The 23,975-nt window shown below is 35.1% G+C and overlaps 2 protein-coding genes across 2 annotated transcripts; one reads left to right on the top strand and one right to left on the bottom strand.

The window, feature by feature from the left end:
* Positions 1-1,940: 1,940 nt before the first annotated feature.
* Positions 1,941-16,156, top strand: LOC146148523 (uncharacterized). Its single transcript, XM_083388384.1, has 15 exons — positions 1,941-2,538; positions 3,415-3,532; positions 3,685-3,854; positions 4,133-4,236; positions 7,169-7,211; positions 7,686-7,806; positions 8,130-8,208; positions 8,579-8,722; positions 8,946-9,180; positions 9,352-9,479; positions 9,559-9,758; positions 9,915-9,991; positions 12,646-12,917; positions 13,119-13,571; positions 14,420-16,156. The coding sequence occupies exons 1-15, from the start codon at positions 2,048-2,050 to the stop codon at positions 15,175-15,177; spliced, it is 3,393 nt and encodes a 1,130-aa protein (XP_083244510.1). The 5' UTR covers positions 1,941-2,047; the 3' UTR covers positions 15,178-16,156.
* Positions 16,157-16,382: 226 nt separating this feature from the next.
* On the bottom strand, positions 16,383-23,964 carry LOC146148524 (uncharacterized). The gene is made up of 13 exons (XM_083388385.1): positions 23,625-23,964; positions 22,946-23,112; positions 22,310-22,415; positions 21,827-21,927; positions 20,928-21,044; positions 20,718-20,859; positions 19,694-19,828; positions 19,317-19,439; positions 18,970-19,102; positions 18,419-18,603; positions 18,086-18,316; positions 17,537-17,738; positions 16,383-16,758 (listed from the first exon to the last, which is right to left on the bottom strand). Exons 1-13 carry the CDS (start codon positions 23,836-23,838, stop codon positions 16,557-16,559), a joined length of 2,058 nt encoding a protein of 685 aa, XP_083244511.1. The 5' UTR covers positions 23,839-23,964; the 3' UTR covers positions 16,383-16,556.
* Positions 23,965-23,975: the final 11 nt, after the last annotated feature.

Below are 23,975 nucleotides of genomic sequence, written 5' to 3' on the forward strand. Positions count from 1 at the left end.
GATCAAGGCACTAGTAGTGCCCTTCATCCTCTATGTTGCTATAAACGCTTGGTCTGGTATTATAATGGAAGTGTCTCGTTGATCGCCCGCCCGCTCTGGTAATTTGACAGGCGGCATCTAATTTGTGACTTGCATGTATTGACCTCGCGACAGGATGTGCGGATAATTGGACCACAGAGGCAACGAAGATCAACGCAGCACAAGAGTAGACAGCTTGAAAGGAAAATTGCAGTGTTTTGTTATTTGAGACAACTATATGATCTATTGGTCGACGAATAACATAGTCTTATAGTTATTTCTAGTTAGAAGCATTTTTATGAGGGCTGCAAATACAATTGCCTTTCAATAAACCCACTGTACCTGTTTTTACTCGCATGGCTGAAATAAGCTAATATTACCGTTAAAGGATCGAATATGATTTTCTTTAGCCTTTCACTTCACTGGACAAAAATAAACAGCATAGTCGTATCGCCATTTACGTAGCGTCTTCACATTCATAGAAAATCGATTTATTGACTTTCAATCAAACGGAGAAATAAACAAATTGGGCGATACAGCAAAGATATTTGGAACAATATTTTATGCAGTTTAGAAGCCTAAAGGGAAAATATCTTAACTTTAAATCTCAATTTCAATTGAAACAGTTGCTGCTAAGCCTACTAAATACGAATATATGACGCTATTAAGACTGATAGATGTGAAGGCTAGAGTTTGGCTTCCGTATAGCCCACTAATTTTAAGTGAACAGTTTAAGGAAATTTGCAACAAACGGACTATTTTATACTAATGCTTTAAATAGTTTAATGCCTTGCTAGGTAATCATAGAAATTGAGATTTTTGCCACAAAGACCGCGCAACCAGAGCAGACCGTTCAACCAGAACTGTTGTTTGTTCGTACTTAGTGCATCACACTACAGAATGCCATAAGTTGTATATTACGCTAATCTCTGTTGTGCAAGGGTTTGTAGAAACAGCTGCCTACTTAACAACAAGCATGTATCATGTTAACCGCTACTGTTTTGCGGGCGCCGGATCCCATTCAACTTGGTACAACAGCTGTTTTTTGAACAGAAGGATAGTCTCAGTGGACTGTTAGCTGTGTTTACCTGCGGGGCATACGCGCATACTCAAGCTCTTCACACGCCTTATGTTTAGCATTGTTGTACATAGGAAAGGGTCTACGAAGTCCAGTCACGCTAAGCATCGCTGTGGTTAATGTTTCAGGCCCTGCTGTACGGATTCGGCATAGGGCGAACAAACGCCGAACAGGCAGTTTGTTGTTTTAATAGTGTGCGTATTTTTCGTTGACAGTGGCACGATGTAGCTTACTGTAGTTTTAAACATAAGAATATGCTATATAATTTTGAAATTTTTTATTGTTGTAATGTGAAAAATTGGTCAGGCGAAACTGCGATGTTCTATGTTTTATTAGATAGCGACGTGTCATGTCTAACTTATTCATACAGTTATATAAGAATTGTGAGTGTTTAATTTTATCTACTGAGGCAAATGAAATCATTTTTCTACAGAGCACATTTTGTTGAAAATAGTCTCTATAACTTCAGCTAAAAGTGTATTTGGTTTAAGCACAGGCTAGTAGGTTTTTGTATTGGTACTGCAAAAACATCACATGTAGATTTATACTAAAACATCAGTAGGGCGCGATATCTTACCCAGCAAGATCATTTCAGCTCGACTCTAGATATGCTTGACAGTTTAGGACTGAATTTTAAGACAATATTTTTTATTTATTTATGATTTAAATTTTAAATGAAGTAAAGCAAATGTAGGGTCATCCTTGTATAGATTACGGGTACCAAAAAGACAGAAATGTGGCAATAATATTTAAATAATATATTTCTGCTGAGCGTAGGGTTAACAAACACACAAAAAAATAAATAGAACTTTTCAAACCAATTACTTTTGCATAATACAGATAGTCTGCTAAATACTGCAAAAAAGAAAGTTATGTTGTTTGTGATGAATGACGACTTGGAATGCAGCATACTGGTCACTTTTATTAAGTGAACGATAAACCGTAAATACGATGAATGATTCGAAGACACTTGTAATAGGCCAGGATGAACGTAATATTAAAATTGACAAATATGAGTGGAGACGGAGGCTAAGCGAAGAGGCACTCACAGCTAGCACTAATCACGAAAATAGCAGGAGGGATTCAAGCCCAAGTTTGCCAAGCAACGATGTGAAACTCTTCTCGTACAGCGATGGCAATCGCTTTCTTGCAAATCATTGGCAGACAGACACCCTCGTTGAACCAAATAGACGATCGCCAATGAATAATAAACTGGATGACATTCAAGCATTCAACAACAAAATGTCACCAAAAAATGTTTCTGTTTTTGAGGGAAAAAGACGGTGTCATTCAGCGATAACCTATGAACCCTATGAAAGTACATTCACTTTATTTCCAAAGTCAAAGTCTTTTGACATTGAGAAGAATTTGGGGTTAAAACAGCCTCAAAAACGAAAAACCTCGAAAATTTCAAATGCTTTCACCCGCCTTCAAAAATCTGTGTAGGTATTTTCCATTCTTACAGCAAAATGCCAATGTCTTATTGAACGGAAATACCAAGGGAAATTATATCGAATTTTCAGTTGCATGTATTTAAAGGCTTATCTAAATTACTTTCATAAATAATTTCCTAATAAAACTGAAAAAGCACCCACGTTTAACAGCTTAATTTGAAAACCCTTATCTAACATTGCCTCTATAATCAGGCATGGATCACCACGGTGACAGATTCTTTAAACTTGAAAACAATCTCTAATTAAAATATGTATTTACCATGAAAAACATTACTAAAGTTCATCAATTTTATTACTGGTAGTCAGCAGTTTTACGCGTTCGCAGTATTTCAGAAAGAATCTTTTAAACGAAAAACATAAAAATGCACTTAACGATATGTGTCTATATCAGGGGTGTCCAACTCAAACATGCCGACGTGCCTTTATTTTCTTCTTATAACTTCTTCCCTTGCCAAAAGTGTAGAAAATTTTTTTTTTATTATTAAAAGCGCGTTTATACAAAAAATAAAAACAGTATAGTGTTATAATATCAGAAGTTATTGTTTGTTGTCATAATTGCTGGGATTGTTTTGCATTGTGAATAAACAATGACAATTGGCTGTATAACAATTTAGCTTTTTTGACAATTGGTGTATTTTTTCGGGGGGGGGGGGGGGCAGCTTGCGTGCCATATTTTATTAAGTCGCATGCCACATTTGGCGGATTTAAACAACAGGCCGTACCTGATAAAAATTGAAGTTCATACATCAGATTTTATATTAGGCTAAAATAACTAATTTTTCGTACAATTAAGCTAATTTATTTAGCTAGCATAAAACAAGTAAAACAGATTTTTACGACAAAAATATTCTGTTGATTTGGCAGGAGACGGAAAATGCCTGGTCCCAGGAGACACAAGTCACAACAACTCGAGGTGGAGAAAGAATTCGAGGAAACGAGCAGAATAAGAGTTCGTTTTAATGTGGGCGGTGTGGTGCACGAGGTAAGTACAAAAGTTAATATATTAGTGCTGACTCTTTGCGACTCCTCATGTATGCTTTAAGATGCTAATGAAGAGCTTAATAAATTATATAGGCATGTTTTATTTACTTTGAAATTCCAGAACGACGTTGTTAACGCTTTTTCACGTTCCAGTCACGTTGGGGAACCGTGGAGCGATTACCTCGAACTCGCTTGGGCCGCCTACGTCATTGTGAAGGTCGAAACCAGATTCTGCAGTTGGCGGATGACTATAACCCCGTTAATGGGGAATTTTTCTTTGACAGACACCCGGGAGCCTTTGTACCAGTTCTCAACTTTTACAGGTGCTACCATTAGTTTAAAATCCAGACAACTGCCGATTTCATTACATTTTAATGCATAAATTTCTGACTACACATCGACAATTTAAGTTGCGAGCCCTTGTCTACTAGCATTTTTTACCACGACTGGTTTCCAGTATACGCTCAATGTTAAACGCGTTGTTTTTACTTCATTGATCCCTTAATATTACGGCATTACTTTTTCGTATTGTTTAACACTGAAAAGTGTTATTACAATATAACATAGTCCACTTTGTAAAACAAATCATTTTTTATTGTAGGACAGGAAAGCTCCACATGCCAGAAGATATTTGCGCGCTTGCTTTTAGCACCGAGCTGGATTACTGGGGTATAGATGACATTTACATTGAATCGTGTTGCCAAGGTATGCCATTAAGCATATTTATAGTTATACTTTATGAACTAATAAGGCAGCATACAGCATACTATTATTGAACAATAGAATACACTGACTAATAATACAATCGAAAGTAGAGATGCCCTATACTTGGCATTTATACTTTTGCCGATATTTTGTGCTAAACGTACCGCGATTCAGTAGCGAAAGAAGTCATATGGTCAATTGGTCATATACGCAAAATTAATCAAATGGATAACTGTAATGGTGATAATTTTCAGGTCAATAGGCCGAAATTTGCTTTTGCTTTAGGACAACATCTACCTAAATAAAATGTTAAATCACAAAATATGGGACATGGGTGTTATGCAAAATAACAGTTTTGTATCGGATCGGCACAAATACCACCAGAGTATCGAGCGAGTAATAATATTAATACTTGGCATCAGCTATAAGCTTCGTTCCGATATTATCGAAAATCACTAATCGAGTGCAGCCAGTTTGCCATAAGTTTGGGTTAAAGTACGATAGTTTTGTATTTGTAACATGAAGTTACATTCAGTCTGATGTTAATTTAATTAACGTTCATTTGTTTGTTCAACTATTTCAAAAGCAATGAGCCTAAAAGTGAGTGTTTACAATATGATACTCGACCGCTCACCATTATTGCATTTATCAACCGAGAACACTTGTTTTAAGAAAAAAAAACTTGCAGCGATTTGCTAACGTGGGACTTCTTTAACCGTTAACCTTGTTTCTGAAAGTAGCCTAAATATTTTTTTTATTTTGGTGGTATGGAAGTTGTCGCCTTAATTTACGGCGTCTTTAAAATGGCGTTTCTAAATTGTACCAAACCATCCACGAAGCTATCAAGGCACGCCTAAAAAGGTAAAAAAGATTTGTTTAATATAAATGTTGCAACTTAGTTTTAGTTGTCAAACAGTTAATCCCTAATTTGATCTTAACTTTAGTTTATGTTTCCTTGACCGTTTCTCTGTCATAGCAGGTACAGGCAGCAATTATTAAGAACAGCACCAAGTATAAATTTAAACAACTATTCCAATTATTTAAATGAATAATTCAATACTCGAGTGGCCTCCGATAGTGTGTGTCTTCATTACGCTTTAAGACATAATGACAGTAAGCTAAACTTTATAAGGAAACGACTACATTTTGCACAAGTGACACTTTTTTGAAAAGACGGACTTTTTTCTCGGTTATCACCGCTATAAGTTACTGAAGAAAATCTTTACAATTTGAAATCACCTAAAGCGAGAGCCGCACGCTATAACAAGTGTTTTTGGAAGTTAAACTAATATATATTATAAATAAATATGTATATATTTATTGTTAAATCATTGTTAAAGATCACAGAACGATATTTAACTTAATTGCAGTTATTCGTATATTTTACCTAAATACCAGTGTTGTAATGACTTAATTAAGACTATCAGTTGACTTAAAATCAAGTCACTATTTAAAAAATGACTTGACTTGACTTAATTCTTTTGGCCAAAATGACTTGACTTGACTTAATAAGTCATTGACTTGGGTTGAAATTAAATTTTCATGAAGTATTTTTTGAACTAAATTGTGTTATTTATTTTATTTTTGCACATAACACAATTGCTAAATGTTGCGTTGTTTTTTATTTACGTTTATCGCTCATAATCGGAAAAGCTATTAGGTATTAGCAGTGTTGTAATGAGACTAAAGTCACTTCAAAGGATTTGACTTTTTGGGGCAAATTGACTAAACTATTTGCTTGTTCTATTTTGCGTTTTGGATTATTTTTTTGCCTGGAGTTATACATAATCGGACAAATTTACCAATCCTGATAGTTGAGCGTTTACTTTTTATGAAAGGGAAATGCTTCCTCTTTGAATTGTTATTTATTTAAAACGACCTGACTTGAATTTAAGTTGTTTTACAAATGACTTGACTTGGACTTAAGTTATATTACAAATGACTTGACTGGGACTTATATCGTTACAAATGACTTATTTACAACTCAGCTAAATATATATGCGCATGTAGGAACCTGTTGAACACAAAAATATAGTCGTGTGGAAATTGAACACTTTTAGCAAGTATATTCGCTAATCTTAATGTAAATTTTGTATGCAGTTCGCTAACTTTTATATACCTACTCTTGAAACGACAGGTTCCTGTGTACTCACTCTGTTGCACCGTTCTTATCGATTAAAAAATAAGAATATGTTCTTTATGATTGCGCAGTTGTACGCCGGGCTTTTAGGTATACCGTGTTAAGCAAATTTTTAAGACGAAATAGCGAAGTTTGTCTAATCCAAGGTATGGTTGAAAGTTTTGATGTCAAATAGTACATTATAGGTTTCAATTAAATTAGAAAGATTGCAAAACATTTATAGGTAGAGAGTTAGTATCCGAATGTGGGTTACTTCGGAAAAAACACAAGGTTCTTCCTAATTGCAAAAATACATGAGTCTATGTGTTAAGGTTGTATAAATTTTGGTTAAAAGATGCTTAACGTTGCACGAAATTAGTAAAAAAAATGGTTTGTAAAATATTGTTATGACGCTATGGCTGAAAACTGGTATGACGTTATGGCTACATTGATATATGTAGTTGATATATTCAAATTCAGAGTAAAATGCCTCGTATTTTTAGTTCTATGAAATAAGCGTGAAAGAGTATAGGCAAGCTCCAAAGAGAATTTACCTATTTTCTTTGTGTTGTAAAGGTCTATCAATAATGCAGCAGAGGATGGATCGAACTTAGCGTAACGTGATGAACATTTGGCGATAGATCATTTTCATGATAAGATAATTTTGCAAATAGCATTTTCCACTTTAGTTGACTACAATAAGTTAACCAAAAATACAAATAACTTGTGAGAAACTAAAATGATAAGTTACTACTTCAAATGCTATAATCGTCGATCTAATTAATCACGTTGATGCTTTTTCTATTTTTATAGCCCGCTATCACCAAAAAAAGGAACAAATCCTCGAAGAATTGAGGTATGTAACATATTAAAATATATATATATTTTTTACAATGTTTTAAAGAAACGGTAAATGTTGTTGTTTTACTGAAATGGTAAATATCCTCTTGATATCTCCTTCTTCAAGTCGTGAAACTGTAAAATAGCCAGGTTGTGCTAATCGATTGCAAGAAGTCGGCTTTTGCCCTGGCTTTTTCGTTCGATAATATGAAAGTCAACCATTCTTTAAATGTCAACCTAAAATACCCCTGTTTTGCAAGTTAATAATTTAAGAGCTAAGTTGAGGGTACAGTATCTATTTTTTGTAATTTTTTTTGTTTTTATATATTTACTGTAAACCCAAACAAACCCATATTGCATAAAAAATATGTTACATCAAATTTCACCGCACTTATCCATTCCGCATACCATAAGTGTAAAAATTTTACTCCATAAAATGTTCCCACAACTAAAATGTAAGGCTGTATATTTAGGTTGATATTTTTTTCAGACGAGAAGCGGAAGCGATACGCGAAAGGCAGGGAGACGACTTTCGGGGCATGTGCTGTTCCGAGAGGAGAAAGCGAATATGGGATTTAATGGAAAAACCAAACTCGTCACGTGCGGCAAAGGTAATAATGCAAAACCAAAGACAATATATAAACACTGTATGAGCTTTTCGCGAAAATAAAACTTATTAGAGAACCGAAAAATAACCCCGAAGCGTCCATGGTAGACACAAAAAAGGTATGCCATGATCGGTCGTCTTCCGCCACAGTCCTTTATATTAATAACAGCTATTGAACATAATTATTAAATAGATAAGGTTTATTCTTGTCAACAACGCTGTTAGTCCCAATACTATCACAGTCGAATTTCTTTAGACAAGATTTTATGTGGAATTTATTTCTCATCCGTATTGTAGGCAATGTATCATATTATTTTAATTTAATAGGTTATCGCTATGGTTTCAATCCTTTTTATTGTGTTGTCGACTGTCGCACTCACACTCAACACACTTCCTGAATTACGAGGTAACTTATTTTTGTTTTTATTAAACATAATATTGGTATGATATCTTTACATAGTTGCTCCTTGTTCAACTTTCATGTTCACCAATTATATTTTTACCTAAAACATAACACATTAAAATACCTTTTATAATTAGGCCCCGCAGAGATTCTTTAAAGTAGATTGTATTTCCCCTGTTAAATTATTGATCCGATTTCCAATAGTGCAGCCTGTTCCTACTGCCATATATTATATATACATCATAGTGGGTAATATTGCATTTTTGTTTATCTTAATAGAATGCAATTTTCCGATATTTTATTTTCTGTTTGGTGATATTAGAATTCCTGTTTTACCTATTTTATGTGATAAATTGGTAAATACACCATACAGACAAAGACGAAGACAATCCAAAGTTGGCGCACATAGAGAGTGTTTGTATCGCGTGGTTCACTTTCGAGTATTTGCTGCGCTTTATGTCCTCCCCTAACAAATGGAAATTCTTCAAAGGACCACTGAATATCATCGATTTACTTGGTAAGAGAACTTAATGGCCAGCTGGTATAGTACAGGATGTTTTAAATTTCTAATTTTTGTGCGAGATATAACTGGTCCGCCCCTTACTTTAACTTGACAATAACAAAATTAGGGTGATGTCTAACATTAGGTTTGTCTCGTATCAGGATATTGCTAACTTGTATAGTTGTTCGAATGTTCGTATATCATTGTAAATTCAAGAAAGTTGGATTTTCTGTTGCAGCTATCCTCCCGTACTACATCACTATCTTTTTGACCAAGTCCAACAGCCAGATTCTCCAGTTCCAGAATGTTCGTCGCGTCGTTCAGATTTTCCGCATCATGAGGATCATGCGTATTCTAAAATTAGCTCGTCACTCAACTGGACTTCAATCCCTGGGTTTTACTTTAAGAAGAAGTTACAACGAATTGGGATTGTTAATGCTTTTTCTAGCCATTGGCATCATGATGTTTTCGAGGTTAATATTACCATAAACAACAATTGCCTTTAAGTTATAAAAATAAGTAATACCTAAATCACAAGATAATCCGTTAATCATTACGTTTCTAATGTATGCAAGTTTATAAATATAAATAAGTCCAATTGTAGACTTGATATTTTTTCTTTAATGGTTGTTTGTTTATTTCAGTTTGGCCTATTTTGCGGAGAAAATTGAAAATCGCGCCCAATTTAGAAGCATTCCCGCTTCATTTTGGTGGGCTACTATTACTATGACAACAGTTGGATACGGAGACATTGTTCCAAAGACTCCTTTTGGTATTGGCGTAATTCGCAATTTTACAACACTGTGTTAGATAAAATCACATTTTTAGATTTTTCAAGTTTTATGCTGTAGGTAAACTGGTTGGCGGAATCTGTTGCATCACTGGCGTCTTGGTCATTGCTCTCCCTATCCCAATTATCGTAAACAACTTCTCAGAGTTCTACAAAGAACAGAAGCGGCAGGAGAAGGCGCTTAAACGAAGAGAAGCACTAGAGAGTGCAAAGCGAAATGGTAGCATCGTCACAATGAACCTACGTGATGTTTTCGCAAAGGTTTGACTTTGATTTTCAAAGATAGCTTAAACAACTTTTCCTAATAAAATATGCTATAAAACTCAATTTTTGTTTTTCCTGTGTAATTTCAAAACAAACACTTCGAAGACTGCGCAATAACTAGCTTTTGGCAAATTTGCTTGATTGTTGTTGCAGTCAGTCGAAGATGACGAGACAAAACTTGACGACAAAGACCCATGGGGAATCACCGGCGTGGAAAAGGCCATGACGAAGTAAGGGTAATTTCTCGCGTAGGTAATTAAATCAAAAGTAATCTCGCCTATCGAGCGTGAACTTTACAACATAATAGTTGAAGTCTGTGATTAATCTTGTTTTTTAAACTACACAAGTGATATAAATATTTTTTGCTCGAAGTGTAAATTTTTTCTCTTGCTAGTGGTTGACCTTATCGAACATATTTAGCTGCTATAACCTTCGCAAATCAAGGATTTGTTTATTGAGGGCCACAACTTGTTTATGCATAACATAAAGATTTAAATAAATATAAATACTATAGTATTACAAAATTGTTAGATAACACATAAAAACATGTTGTATGCTGGACAATACTTTTATCTCAAGACGTTTTATCCAAAAGTGGCGACTGAAAGCTAATCTTTAAGATCGTTGTAAAATAATAACAGTGTCTGCGAAGCAAAGACAAGCAAACATAAAACGGCCATAACTGGGCGGTAAGTATATGGAAATACGTAATATAAATACAAATCTAAATCAAACATTTTGAGTTAGTGTTGTTTATTAACTACTATAGCCAGGGTTGCCATACCGTGCTTATTTCTAAGATTTGTGCTTATTTTTGGGTGCAGTGTCTTAGAGAACACAAATGTGCTTATTTCTAAGAAACGTGCTTATTTTAGAGTTGTGTGCTTAGTTTGTCTTATTTTAGTTTCTAAAAGTGTTCTTTATCAATTATTTCAACATTGAAGGAGGAGTGAGAGACTTCATTTATTTATATTTACCGAGTTCTTTAACCCAGATTATAACAGCAATGCAATAAATTACATAATAACAATGAGTTGTGATTGATTATTCTAAATCAAAAAAGTACATTGTAGCCTATAGAATTGTGGTAGCTTGCTTTACCAATTAAGTAAACTTTCGGCTTGACGTGAGGACAGACATTTTTGTGACAGTACAGACAAAATGTTATTGAGAGAATGAGTCAGCATAAGCACGTTTTTTGTGATAAACATGAAAATGAATTTTTAATGTCAAACGAAGTCGAAAGGAAAGAGCTGCGATCATTGCTGTTGCTGTGATTGTGAAACCAGCCCAGAGGCTATGAAAACACGATATGATACTACAAAAAAAATTGCTAGAAGCATTACAGTAAATCATCCAATAAATATTTTTTTTACAAGCCAAACTCCGCCAGGTGAACTTAACTACCAGGCAGGGTCAGCTTCAGGCGTTTCATGCTGCCATGCACCACGGATCACGGTTTAAAACAAGGGTCGGCAACCTACAGCCCGCGGGCCGGATCTGGTCCGCCACTAAATTTCATCCGGCCCGCGACCTGTTTCACAAGCTGGACAGTGAACACGGCCAATCGGCCATGCCTCTTGTTTTCAACTATGTTAAATAGAAAAATGCAAAAAATGTTTGCGCTTCGCGCGAGTCGTATTTTCTTGCCCTTTAGGTATAATATTGGCGTTTTTGAGAGGGCTTTTCAGACCAAAGGCGACGTGCGGATGGTAGCTATATCGAAGTGGAAATTATTTGTAGCATAAAACTTTATAAATTAAAGTTCATTCAACTTTATTCATGATTTTTGATTTTTTTCGCTGATGCATTCCGTCTTTTATAATAATGGAAATATATTAAGGCCCGTCGAGAACTTGCTGAGTTTGGTTTGGCCCGCGACTAGAAAAAGGTTGCCGCCCCTGGTTTAAAAGGTGTACAGGTGCGCTCTGGCGCAAAAAAGTTGACAAAGCTTGCCATAAATAAGGGTGATTAACTTGCCAATTTCAACCAAATAAACGCATTTTTTCGGGTTTCGTGCGATTAATCTACGTTTTGCGCATACAAAAATAGCTGTTTTCAAGTTTTTATCTTATTTTATAACGTTATTCCTGAAAGGTTGGATTTCACCCCCAAAATCCTGGATCTGCCCCTGGTCTTTAGTAGCGTGCTTATTTTTTTGGGGGGCAGCGTGCTTATTTTTTGGTCTGAGCTGATGGTAACCCTGACTATAGCCCTAGCTATATTGCTAAAAAATCGAAATTCTGGTTGCTGGTCTGTAAACGTATTTCTGTATTTTTACCAGTCCACAAGTGTCGAAAGGATAACAACCATTGTTCTAAACAGCTTCCATAGCTTATTGGAAATTTAATAATTGGTCGCCCAACCATGAACATTTTTACAATAGTATTGATCGATAAACAAATTTGTTAAAAATGTTAGTATGTAATATAAGTGTGTGTATATTACATTTTGGTTTGCTAGACTAGTGTTTGTTTAAGTGGAGTTTTTTTTGTGAAGGTCAACTTATTCACAGCAATTTAAGTTCACAGAAGTTTTTAAAATTTCAATCTAATTAAAATAAATTTCGTTTACATATTTTGTCACGCGCTCTACCGGAACGTTTTGCTAACAAAATACACTTTTTTAATTTGTGGTACAAACTAAATAAAGCGAATCTCGGAGGAGACTATCATAAAATATTTTATTCTATATTGAATTGATTTCATGTTACATTGACTGTTTGCCAAAGTTGTCCTGCTAATTCCAAAGAACAAAAGCCTTTTTAAACATTGGTGTTTAGATTAGTGTTGAATGAAAGTTTCGTCCACATTTCATTCATATGATGTGAAAATCTCAATTACAGTAAGTTTTAACTTACCCTTGATTTATTCTGTTATTTCAGTTTGAACGACCGCAAACCGTCGCCAATTCTACAAAATAATAACAACGTGAATTTCGACGACAGCGTGTTTTCTGACGTTAAGCCCGACAAAGATCGACACGACGACGCACTTTGCATTGTAGACGTCGATACGAAAACGCCGTCAAAAGAAGCGCTAGCAGGGCATCAGGAATTTAATCGAAGCGGTAGCGTCCATTTTGTTATTTCTCAAGAACGAAAGAATAACAATATAAACGGACAAGGCAACACAAACCAGAACAACAGTTATCAAGGTAATACTTTTTATTTGGAATTACGAGAAAGACTTGTTTTATTCATAAATCACTGCAAAAATGTAAATGTCTATTGTTTTTACTCAATAAGCATTTAAGTAAAATTTTACTGGCCTTGTAAAAACAGCCAAACAACATACTTTTATATACATTTAACAACATACATAGGAGTTTAACATATTCCATATGGTTATTTCACAGATCTTAGTGTGCAATCTACTGATAATTGCACAACACCTGGCACACCGGTTGATCATGAAGACAGCGCCTTACCGATAAATCTACCACAGAGCAGTTATGCATGCGACGTGTCAAGCGCGAGAAGACGTGCGCGCTTCAGAAGATCATTGCCAGAGAAACGTCATGATTTTGATTCAGGATATGATCTTAACGTGTTTCACGACGATCCCTCAATTATTCCTGGATCTATGCTCGAACCTTCCTTGTCAAACCACATGACATATGGCGCGGTGCAAACACGGGATGGAATAAGTTCAGACAACCCTGTAGTACATATTAAAGCCGATGAGAGGACTTTCAACTCAACGCCTCCCCCAAGCGTTCGAGTATCGAAGGGAGACTCAGTAGACTCGTTTGTTAGTTTAGACATAAGTGTTGGAGCTATGTCGGACGACACAGGGGTTGTTCTTAGCCGTGAGTGTATTTTATTGTTTATTCTGTTTTTAAATCAAGTTGTATGCGTTTTTCTGTATAATGTAAATTTAAATGTGTCCTTGGATTAGGTCAGTGGTCCCAACATTTTTATTGTCGCTATCCCTTTCCAGTTTCCAAAAACCTACGCGATTTTAGTGGAGTACACATAACCATATAGGTGTAACCAGGTTACAACCATATGCAATTTTACTGAATGTGTCGAAATTTGGCATGATGTCCTGATTTATGAATATCCTGAACTGAAATTACGGTTTAGGTATGAATTACGGTAAACTCTAAAATCAATTTGACCAAAACAATATTCAATTGATTTACCTAATTATTTTTGGTCTAAACCTAAAGTGATCGTAATATAGATCAAGAACATGAATGTTGTTATGTCATTATTTCGTTTTTCTTTGAATTATTCAAGTAGGAAAAATGTTTCTACAAATAATTCAATTGGGCATAAATTCTGTAAAATTTTATTTAGTGTCGCTAAACGGGTCTTCGGTGGTCGAATGGGTTATGTTAGGCAAGGTTGGAGCTACATGCTTCGGCCATTGATTGAAACAGAAGTATTGATGACGTCGTAAAGGCGACTGATTCACTGTAACAATTAAATATAATTAACTCAATTGTTAGACTGGATGTTGCTCCTTCTACCACTAAATTCGTAGTTTTTTTTTCGATTGTTTTTTCGCGACCCCCAGTTTGGGAACGACGGGATTATGGCATATAGTAGAAACAAAACAATTTATTTCTTATTTAGCTTAATAAATTAATGATAAAAATATCCTTTCTTGGTAGGATAGTTAACTAACCTTCGTCAAACCATGTTTTTACAGTAAATGAGGAAACGTCTTCTAACGGCGTTCCAGATGTCAATTACCTTCCTTCTTCATTATTTCTTGATGCGGGAACCTCAGTTTCGTCCAGCTTATCCACACCCCACTTTACAACCACAAGTTTAAAATCGAAAACTCCAATGCTTGCCATGATTGAAGAACGGAGCTTCGACTCCCAAAATGACGTTACATTCACAAAGTCTGCATCTCCTGGACAAGGTTTCCTATTACAAAACAACGCTGAATACACAGTAGGTGAACGAACACCGGATCTGAGTTCCTTAAATGTTGTGGATAAACTGGAATTCGGGGAGATAAAATCAATCGGTGGTAATACAAAATATCCTCAGCGATGCAAAACGAAATCGGCAAACTTGTATGGGTCCGATTTACCCGGAATTGATGCCGAAACTTTAATCAACAAGAAAAATCACGAAATTCTTGAGAAATCAGTAAATCACGATGGACAAACTTTTTCACACCAAAAGGTGAGCTGCCGGGCATTGAGTCAGCGTAACCATTTTGGAAAAGGCAGTAAACATGAAAGGAGTCGTAGCAACAAAACCGACTGCAAAGGAATGTCAGCGACATCCCCAATCCAAGTGTTTAATATTGACGGTGTGATCGAGGATACGAGCGATGCGATTGGGGAAATTATAAACACGACCTCCGCGATTGACCTTGTTATGCAGAACGCCGAGGAAATGATAGGAAACGCTCTGAATGACGGACCGGCCAACATGTCAAAGGATTGCTAACACGTTACAATCAACCTCAATGTTTGATTTCTTAAATACCTGATTTCAACACAGAAAAAGCAAGGTCTTACATACACAAAATCCTGATTGAACAACATCGTGTTCTGCCATTTCCCTTTGTTTATTCATCCATTGCAGCTATTAAGAATGTTCGACTAAATGCGTTGGGTGTCCTAACGAAACTGCATTTTGACAGTGCCCCTATACTTTTTGGATAGTTGTATACAAAAGCAAATACTTGCGCTAACTGTTGCTTGGAATAAAAAAAAACTGTCACCCATACTGATAATTCGATGTTGTTTCCTTTTTTAACTTTAAACGAACTTTCGTTTTGAGACTTCTCTATCGTTACTGAATGTTGGATATCATATGTTTATTTGTATGTTTTATTTTATTTATAACCTGCCAAAACAATACATTTTCGTCGTTTTTGAACCGATATTTTGCCAAATTTAACTTTGCAAATGTTTGAATGAAGCAAATTCACGTTTTGTCATTGTCAGTGCAATATTAAGAATAGACCTAATTAAAACAGCTTTTCGGATCAAGTATTTGCTTACGCATTTCTGTTTCTTTAAAAACAACATTATACGGCAACTTCTGGGTTTTGTGACAATATAGGTCTACAAACCACAATAGCCGATTGATTTGCTTATAGTTGTTAATTGTTGGACTTTTGTTTTGTTATGCAGCAATATTTTACGTCGTAATTGATTTGCATTATACTTAGTTGATTACTTTCCATAGAAACCGTTCATAGTGAACAGAAATGTTTGTATGTACGTTTTGCTCAACTGTTAATGTTTAATGTACATATTGGTTTATAGTATACAGTGTTACAACATTAACAAAATATCGAGGCGTTACAGCTGTATTGTTTAAACTTGATTTACTGTGATTTAATGGTGGTCGCCGAACTATGTACACAACTTCATCATCATTCATTAAACCGCATTTTTTTACAATAAACGAAAAATGGTTCGCATTTTTAAGCTCTATATGTATAAAGAATCTATAAGCATATATCCTATACAATATTTTTTCGATTTTTAAATGACATTCATTTTTTGTTTGTAGAAATAAGATTACTGCTATTTAAAAAACCTAAAACACCGAACTAATTCAATATCTTGTAAATTAGCTTTTATTTGATGTGCAGATTACAATAAGAGCAATCCAACCATAAATGAAAAAATTGCACCGCGCACGGAATGAATACTTTTAATTAACAAAAAACAGAAGCAATGAAAGAAGAACAGTAAAAGTAAGCTAGTTATCAACATCTTGCAATAAGGCAGCCATTGAGCTTCAGACCCCGCTAGACACTTGCTCACAAATGTGCTGAAGTATAAAAGCAAACCGAGAAGATGCTTAATTGCTTACTTCACGCCGGGTTTATGAAAAAGACGAAGCATGATATAGCCAATGACACGGTACACCAACAGCATGGCTACCATGGCAACGAGACAAAGCCAAACAGGGTCTACAGCGCCATTCGCAACCAGTATATCCGTGTAGCTAACGTAGCCCGTCGCGTTAGCTTCCAAACAGGATTGGTACGCCGTCGTTGTGTTGCCGCATCTGATTTTACAAAAATAAAATAAAAGCACTAACCACAATATGTTTATACATACTAGTGTTCAGACACGGCGTTGGTTTACACCAAGGCTGCGGAGTCGGACTCGGGACTGACTCGAGGAGTAGGTTTGTTTTGCTGGAGTCGGACTCGGGACTCGAGAAAGACGACTACCTGAGTCCCGAGTCCGACATGCGCAGTACCAACTTTTAAAACTGATAGGGCCGCAAACTGCGAATTGTATTTTTCAACCATGTATTGTGAGTGAATGAATTATACGACACCTCTAAAAGTGTATTGCTGAATATCCACGTTATATTAGTTACGTAAATTGGCGGAATACAGGCTTTAGCGTCAGGGCCGGACTCGGGACTCGACGAAATCGCACATTTAACCGGAGTCGGACTCGGGTTTATTTTTTTACCGGAGTCGGACTCGGGTTTATTTTTTTACCGGAGTTGGACTCGGGTTATTTTTAACCGACTCCGCAGCCCTGGTTTACACACAACAAAAAGAAAAAAATAATTTACATTGCAGCTGCTCTAAGGAGCAAAATGCCTTATTTGCTAGGGTCCCCAAATCAAAAGACGCCCAGCCCTTTTAAGGATTAGTCGTTACTCGTGTGTAAACTGGTAGCGGACAAATACGGTATCATAGTCATAGTGGATGTTAATTTTTCTATGTGGTAACGTGTCGAGCCGCTTTTCTTTCAAGGGTTCCGAAATCAAACAGGCTAAGAACCATCAATTTAAATAAGCAATCATTAGCGTTTAACACACTTACAGAACACGCGTGTCCGAGTTGAACTCGAGATAGAGCAAGAGAGAATGGGAGAAGTATATCGGAGACAAGTACGCGAACCAACTTAACCACGACGGGATGTTTTTCACGTAAAACCCACCAACCATCATGAAGGTTATCATTAGAAAAATTGCAAGTACAAGTCCGTGATCGAAATCCATCGTTGCTGTGCTCACAAACATGCCTAAATTAAAAAAAAAAAAAACTTTGCACATTTTGCACAATAACATAGAACTAAAGCACATTTAGTAAACCTTTTCGGGGTAGTTTATTGAAGCACTACAGCAAAACTAGAATTATGTTTCAGATAAAGCTTTGGCTGACAGTAGATTACATATCACGGTAAGTTGTTTTGGAAAATATTAATTATTAAAAAACAGATTTTTCATAAAACAACATAGAAAATTAGCGTAAACAGCAATTGTAAGGCGAATCGCTAGTAATTGTTATTACCACAGTGTTGGAATATTTGGTCCATATACTTCGTATTTTTTCCATAAATATTACCCATAAGTTTTTATCTAATATTACCCAGCGACTGAGCCGTAAAGGTTACAAGAATCATCACAAGCCAAGTTCCGAAGAATGCCCAGGCCTCGTTAAAACCGTTCAACCCTGCCATCCAGTAAACGATGAAGGTGGATATGCTTGGCAGGACAATGGCGAGCGGGGCCTCGCTAAATGTCTTGGCCAAATAATACGAAGAAAGTCTGTAAGATCCGCTTTGTCGCTCTTTATTGATCACTTCGCGCTCGGCGGGAACTGCGGGATAAGAATTTAATAGAATTGCATATAAAAAAAAATTGTTTAATTTTAAATAAAATAAAATTGTTTGCTGAAGTCTGGTACCAGAAAGCTACTTACACAATAAAATGACGTCAAACATCGAGTTGAAAGAGTTGAATACGTTGACGAAGAAAAGTACACCGGTAATATCTGTAACAACGGTTTCCGGGAACTCACCACGACCAGACTGGAACCATATTAAACCACATATGAGTGCCACGCCAATCGTTTTAATGAACTTGAGATTGGATAAGTATCGGTGCCTAAAAAGAAAATTAGAGCTCTCCAAACCTTAAAACACAGCCTTGAAATAGAATTTTAAAACTTAAAACTAAAAATACATAACATTTGGGTAGTTAATATCAAATTAAAAAAAAATTAATGCGTTGATAAATCTTCGTATATGATTAACAAAAAGGATCTTTGTACATTATTATAACCAAAATATAAACCACGAAAACAAAATTTTCTTTTAAAAGCTTATGGTAATGCTTTGACGTTTTAAACTTTTCTAATGTAATGTTGTGAACCAGCAACTTTCTATCGTAACGCAAACGCATGTTCCGTTTCGCTCTTAAGTAAAACTCTATGCAACGATTTTAAATGTTCAATGACCTATCTCAACTTACTTTCCCTCTATAAAACTTCGAATTGTGAGAACTGATATCTGCTTGAGTGCTGACGTGGGCCATCGTCGATCGTTGCTCTCGTTTATAGAGACTCGACTTAGGGTCAGGACGGGATTCAGTTTTGTTAAGTCACCTGGCCAAATTAAAAATAATCCAGCAAGAAAGCCTAAATCGTTATATAGCTATTCGATCAAACTTTGGATAGTTAGCAGTAGCACTATTGGATTACTGGGGCTTATTGACAAAAAAGTCTCTGCCCTTTATTAATGTATTTAAATCTTGATTTTGATTTGGTTATTTGCATATTAATAACAGAGGTACTGGTACACTAAAAAGTAACTACAAACCATTATTCGGCCGTTCCATGTCATTTTTTGCATTTTCTTTTTCTTGTGTATTATTTTCTAGTTTGTTTTCGTTCAGGTCGTCGTCCTGGACCACCGAGTTTTCTCGAATAACAATCACGTCATCTAAAATTAAGTTAATTTATAAAAAAAGTTTACAACTGACTACAAACCTCAGGAAAACAGCGTAATCCTATAAAACTGTAAACCCTATTTTATTTAACTTAATATATACAATTCATTTAAGTCGCAGTTAGTTTGTACCAAAGGTTTCGTGACATTATTACAACTTCGAAAAGCTTATGTTTCTTTTTATAAAAGGTTAATTTAACAGCTTAAAAAAATTTAAAGATGGATTTATTGGTTTCAATAGTTATCACCTTCCCCTGACAATTTTGTTTCGTGGATTCGAACAGTGGATTCCATGATGGGGCAATCATCAAGAGTAAGTCGTCTTTGATTGGAAGCGCTCACTAACTTGTTTGCGGTTTCTTCGCCAGATTTAACTATATCAACTGCAAAAAAAAATAGAGCACCAATCGTATATATCTTGAATGTATCCAGGTACGCATAGAGCGTTGTATAAAAATTGAACTTAATGAATACAAAGTTTAGCTTAGTCATAAAACAGGAGTAAAACCGCATGGTCAGCATTTTCCATAGAACGCAAATAGTCGGTAAACATTGACATAGTGAAATGGGATAGGTCTAAAAGAGTAAACGTGTTTCAAAGGGTAATTTGGGGTGTAACGGTTTAAGAGAAAATGAAAGAACACACACAAAAAAGCCGCGAAAGTTGTCAACATCGCTAGAATATCAAAGTCCATAGAGAAGTAGGTATCTTTTTGAACATTTTGAATTACTCTTTATTTTTTTTCAACATGTTTGAAAAAATGATACCTACTTCTGTAATTGTATGGGCTTTGATATTCTTACCACGTCTTACTACAACCTCCAACCATTGTGCTCCAAAGTTTTAACATCATTTAGTTTTGAGTAAACCCAAGAGATGGATTACCAATGTGGCAATGTATTAACAAATACCAACGTTAGCAAAGTAGAAAATCGAACGCACACCAAAAAACGTAACCACATCAACATATTCACATGCTTCCGATTTAACTTCTGGACTTGTCGTAATCAAGAGGTTTGGCTTATTTATCTTCTAGCGAACACGGAAATTATTATGTTTAAATCAGACAAGCGCTTTCAGTTAAAAACATTTTTATAACCCTAACTATTTGTCAGTTAGCATAAATTATCCAAGCATACCTAAAATTAAAAAAGGGTTCAAAGATTGGATCAATTTCATTTGATTGACAAGCCCTCACAGAAGAAGTTCAGTGCACTTTATAAAAATTAAATAAAACAGATTGTTACTATTTGTTTAAAAAAATAACTTGCGTATAAAGTCGGCGGGGTTGTATCGAGTGACGTCACAGTTGTATCCCAGTTGACTGAAGAAAGGGAGTACATCTTGTGGTGAACCGTAATACGCTATTCGACCAGTGCTAAGCAACAGGATGGTGTCGAATTGAATAAACATCTGTGTGGTGCAAAAAGTAAGCAATTTAACAAATTTTTATTTCTATTTTTACTGGGGTTTTGACACACCTGTATTGAAGGTTGGTGAATTGTCATCACAACAGTTTTTCCGCTGTGGACTGCGTAATTCTTCAATGCAACAGTTAAGGAGTAGGCCGTGCTACTGTCAAGACCAGATGTTGGTTCCTACAAACAAGTTGTTGTGTTTATGCATGATATTATTACCATTGTAATTTTTATAAAGATTAGTGGATTTTGCCCCTACAACAAAAATAATTAAGAATGTGTTTAAACTTTCAACATAGGTAGATTAAATTTATTCACTGATTTTTTTAGAAATTAAAGGCAGTTAAACAGATGACTTTCCTGCTTCAGGTTAAGTTTTTTTTTTTCAGAATTAGGCTCAGTTCCGGTTTCGGTTAAAGTTCCAGTTCACATCCTGTTAGAATGAATTTTCTTTTTGAATTTAAGTTCCGGTTAAAGTTCAAAATCAATATCGTACCTTAACCAAGTGGGGGAAACCTATGGCCCGCCATTGTAAATCATTTGGCTGCCCATTGTTTTACAAACTTTTTGTTTTTAAATGAATCTTATTTGTAATTCTAGTATCTATATATTTTGAGGGAATCTTTTCAGCTTAAAAAAAGATTACGGCACCGTGCATACCTTGAAACAATCAACAATTAAAGTTTCGCCACCTTAGTATATCTAATTTACTTGGCACTTCTTGAATTTTGCCTTTTAAATGTGAAGATAACACCAAAGGCTTAACCATTTTATTCACATTACATTACATACAAACTTGATTACCAAATACTTTTATCAAGCATCAAAATTTACACTAAACAGACATTTCATAACAGAGGTTTTTTCTCAAGTTTTTTGACAAGAATTGACTAAGATATATGTAAACATGCTTATTGTATGTCAACATCTGTAGCAACATATTTCTGTGTGCAGGCACTTACGTCAAGTAGCAGAACAGCTGGGTCAGTAAGTAGTTCATTGGCGATGTTAGCACGCTTTTTTTCTCCACCCGATAATCCACGATTAAGGTTGTTTCCAATAACTGTCAAAAAACAGGTAATGACTAAGCATTTACATTTTCACCAGTAAGTTTTTTAGTACATTTAAGCACACATTGACAAGGTTTTCTTACATCTGCAGAATCTGAACACAGGGTAAATGTAATCAAGTATTTTACTAAAAAAAAAAAACATCTCAACATTCAACACTGATTGACACCCATTCGCCTGATTGCTGAGTGCCCTTAAGCAAAAATAATTTGTTGTTTTTAGACCTACTGGACAAGTTATTGAATAAGCAGACAGGGTGTAAACATTTTTTTTTGTGGACTGTTATTTAGTCTGAGCGGGGTAGCATCCGCCCAACCAGCCAGTGCAAATTTTACAAGTTGCTTATGAAGAAAAAAATAAGGGAAAAATTCTTACTGGTATGCCGACACTTTTCCATGTCCAGTTGTTCGATTAAATCATTGACAATTTCTTTCTTCGTATTTGTCTGCATTTTTTCTGGCAATCGCAGTTGGGCAGAGAACTAAAATTATAAAAGGATAAAACAAAATTATAGCAGATTTTCATTTAAACAATTTGTTTCATTTATCAAAAATAAACTACTGACAATTAAGATATTATGGACCACTAATATGAGTTATTCTATTGTCTGAAAAGTTTAAATTTCATAAAGTTTAACCATTAGATAAGGGTCTTTTCTCATCAGTGCATGTTTGTCACCTAACAGCCAAACTTAAGATCCAAATACAATGAAACACATTACAATGAACCAGCTTAAGTTACATGCACAGACAGTAATAACAACAGACCAGTGATTTTTCATGTAGGACTAGTATTCATGTAAAAAAATATAAAACCAAATGCAGTGCTAGTAATTTCACAGATAATCAAATCTTAGAACCTAAAAACACATAGGGCGCAGTATTGCGATCAACGGTTAGGCAAAAAATGCATCCAAAGTCCTGAAACCGTAAAGTCCTTAAATTGCAAAGTTTTTTTAAGATTTATGAACAAGTAATTATCAGTATATTGGCGATTTATTTAAATACATACCATTAACGTTTCTTCCAATGTTAGATTTGGAAAGAAAATGTCTTGCTGTAGTACATAGCTGATTTTTCTTCTTGCTTTTTTGTTTAAAGGCTGGCCGCCAATTGTAGCATTACAAGAGCACTTTACTCTACCACCCAAAATGTTAAGAAGTGTTGTTTTTCCAGAACCTATTTGCAAAACAATTTATATATAAATAGATACATTCTTGATTATTTTTTATTGCACAGTTAATATATAACAATATATTTTCAAATCTTCATTATATAAACATAAGAGAAACAAATAAACATAATACATTTTTTATAACAGCCATATGCAATGTTAATACATTTGGTGTATTTTAAGATGCTTCCAATTTCAATTAGTATTATAATATACAACTATAATAAATATACGTTGCTGTAATATTTTTTTCCTAAACAAAAATTATAACTCTGTTTGTTTAGTAATCCTATGCAAGCATGATAATTAGCAGTTGTGTTTGGGTTACTTAGGTACAATGTAGTTTGATATTATAAAAAAATTGTCAAAATCTAATTACTATTGATTCCTTTTAAGCGCTCTTCTACAATCCTACCACAACGAACATTATTTGGGTTCAACCCAAATACTGTGGCTTGATTTAATAATTGTAGTAGGATTCTATATTACTACTAAAATGACTGAATAATTTTCTTACCACTTGGGCCCATAATAGCCATAACTTTTCCTGGCTGTGCAGTGCCACTGACATCATTTAGGATTTGTTTCTCTTTAATGCTAAAATTTATATTTTTAAATTGAAGTTTTAGTCCAGGTTGGTTCAGCCTATTAGAGTGACCAAATCCACTTTGAGCTTCTTTTCTAGTTGATAGGTCAGACTCTGGCGGAAGTAAATTTTCATCTGCCATCATAACCAGTAGATTGCTATATCTAAAAACAATTTTTTTAAATGCGTGCTCTTGAATTCTGCTACAAATTGGAACAGTATAGTTTAAGTTAACTGAAACAAAAATGGGCAACTTGGCTATCCCTGAAAAGCTACTGCGAA

This window comes from Ascidiella aspersa, chromosome 4 (genome assembly GCF_963924565.1).
Source record: "Ascidiella aspersa chromosome 4, kaAscAspe10.2, whole genome shotgun sequence".
Lineage (NCBI taxonomy): Eukaryota > Metazoa > Chordata > Ascidiacea > Phlebobranchia > Ascidiidae > Ascidiella > Ascidiella aspersa.

Excerpts from the sequence above, each read along its gene's own strand:
- LOC146148524 (XM_083388385.1), bottom strand. The coding sequence starts at position 23,838 with ATGATGGCAGATGAAAATTTACTTCCGCCAGAGTCTGACCTATCAACT. Across the intron at positions 23,113-23,624 it reads GGCTATTATGGGCCCAAGTG|GTTCTGGAAAAACAACACTT; the intron begins GTAAGAAAATTA and ends TTTTGCAAATAG. Across the intron at positions 20,860-20,927 it reads TTCACCAACCTTCAATACAG|ATGTTTATTCAATTCGACAC; the intron begins GTGTGTCAAAAC and ends TGCACCACACAG.
- LOC146148523 (XM_083388384.1), top strand. The coding sequence starts at position 2,048 with ATGAATGATTCGAAGACACTTGTAATAGGCCAGGATGAACGTAATATT. Across the intron at positions 7,212-7,685 it reads CAAATCCTCGAAGAATTGAG|ACGAGAAGCGGAAGCGATAC; the intron begins GTATGTAACATA and ends TATTTTTTTCAG. Across the intron at positions 9,480-9,558 it reads TGTTCCAAAGACTCCTTTTG|GTAAACTGGTTGGCGGAATC; the intron begins GTATTGGCGTAA and ends TTTATGCTGTAG.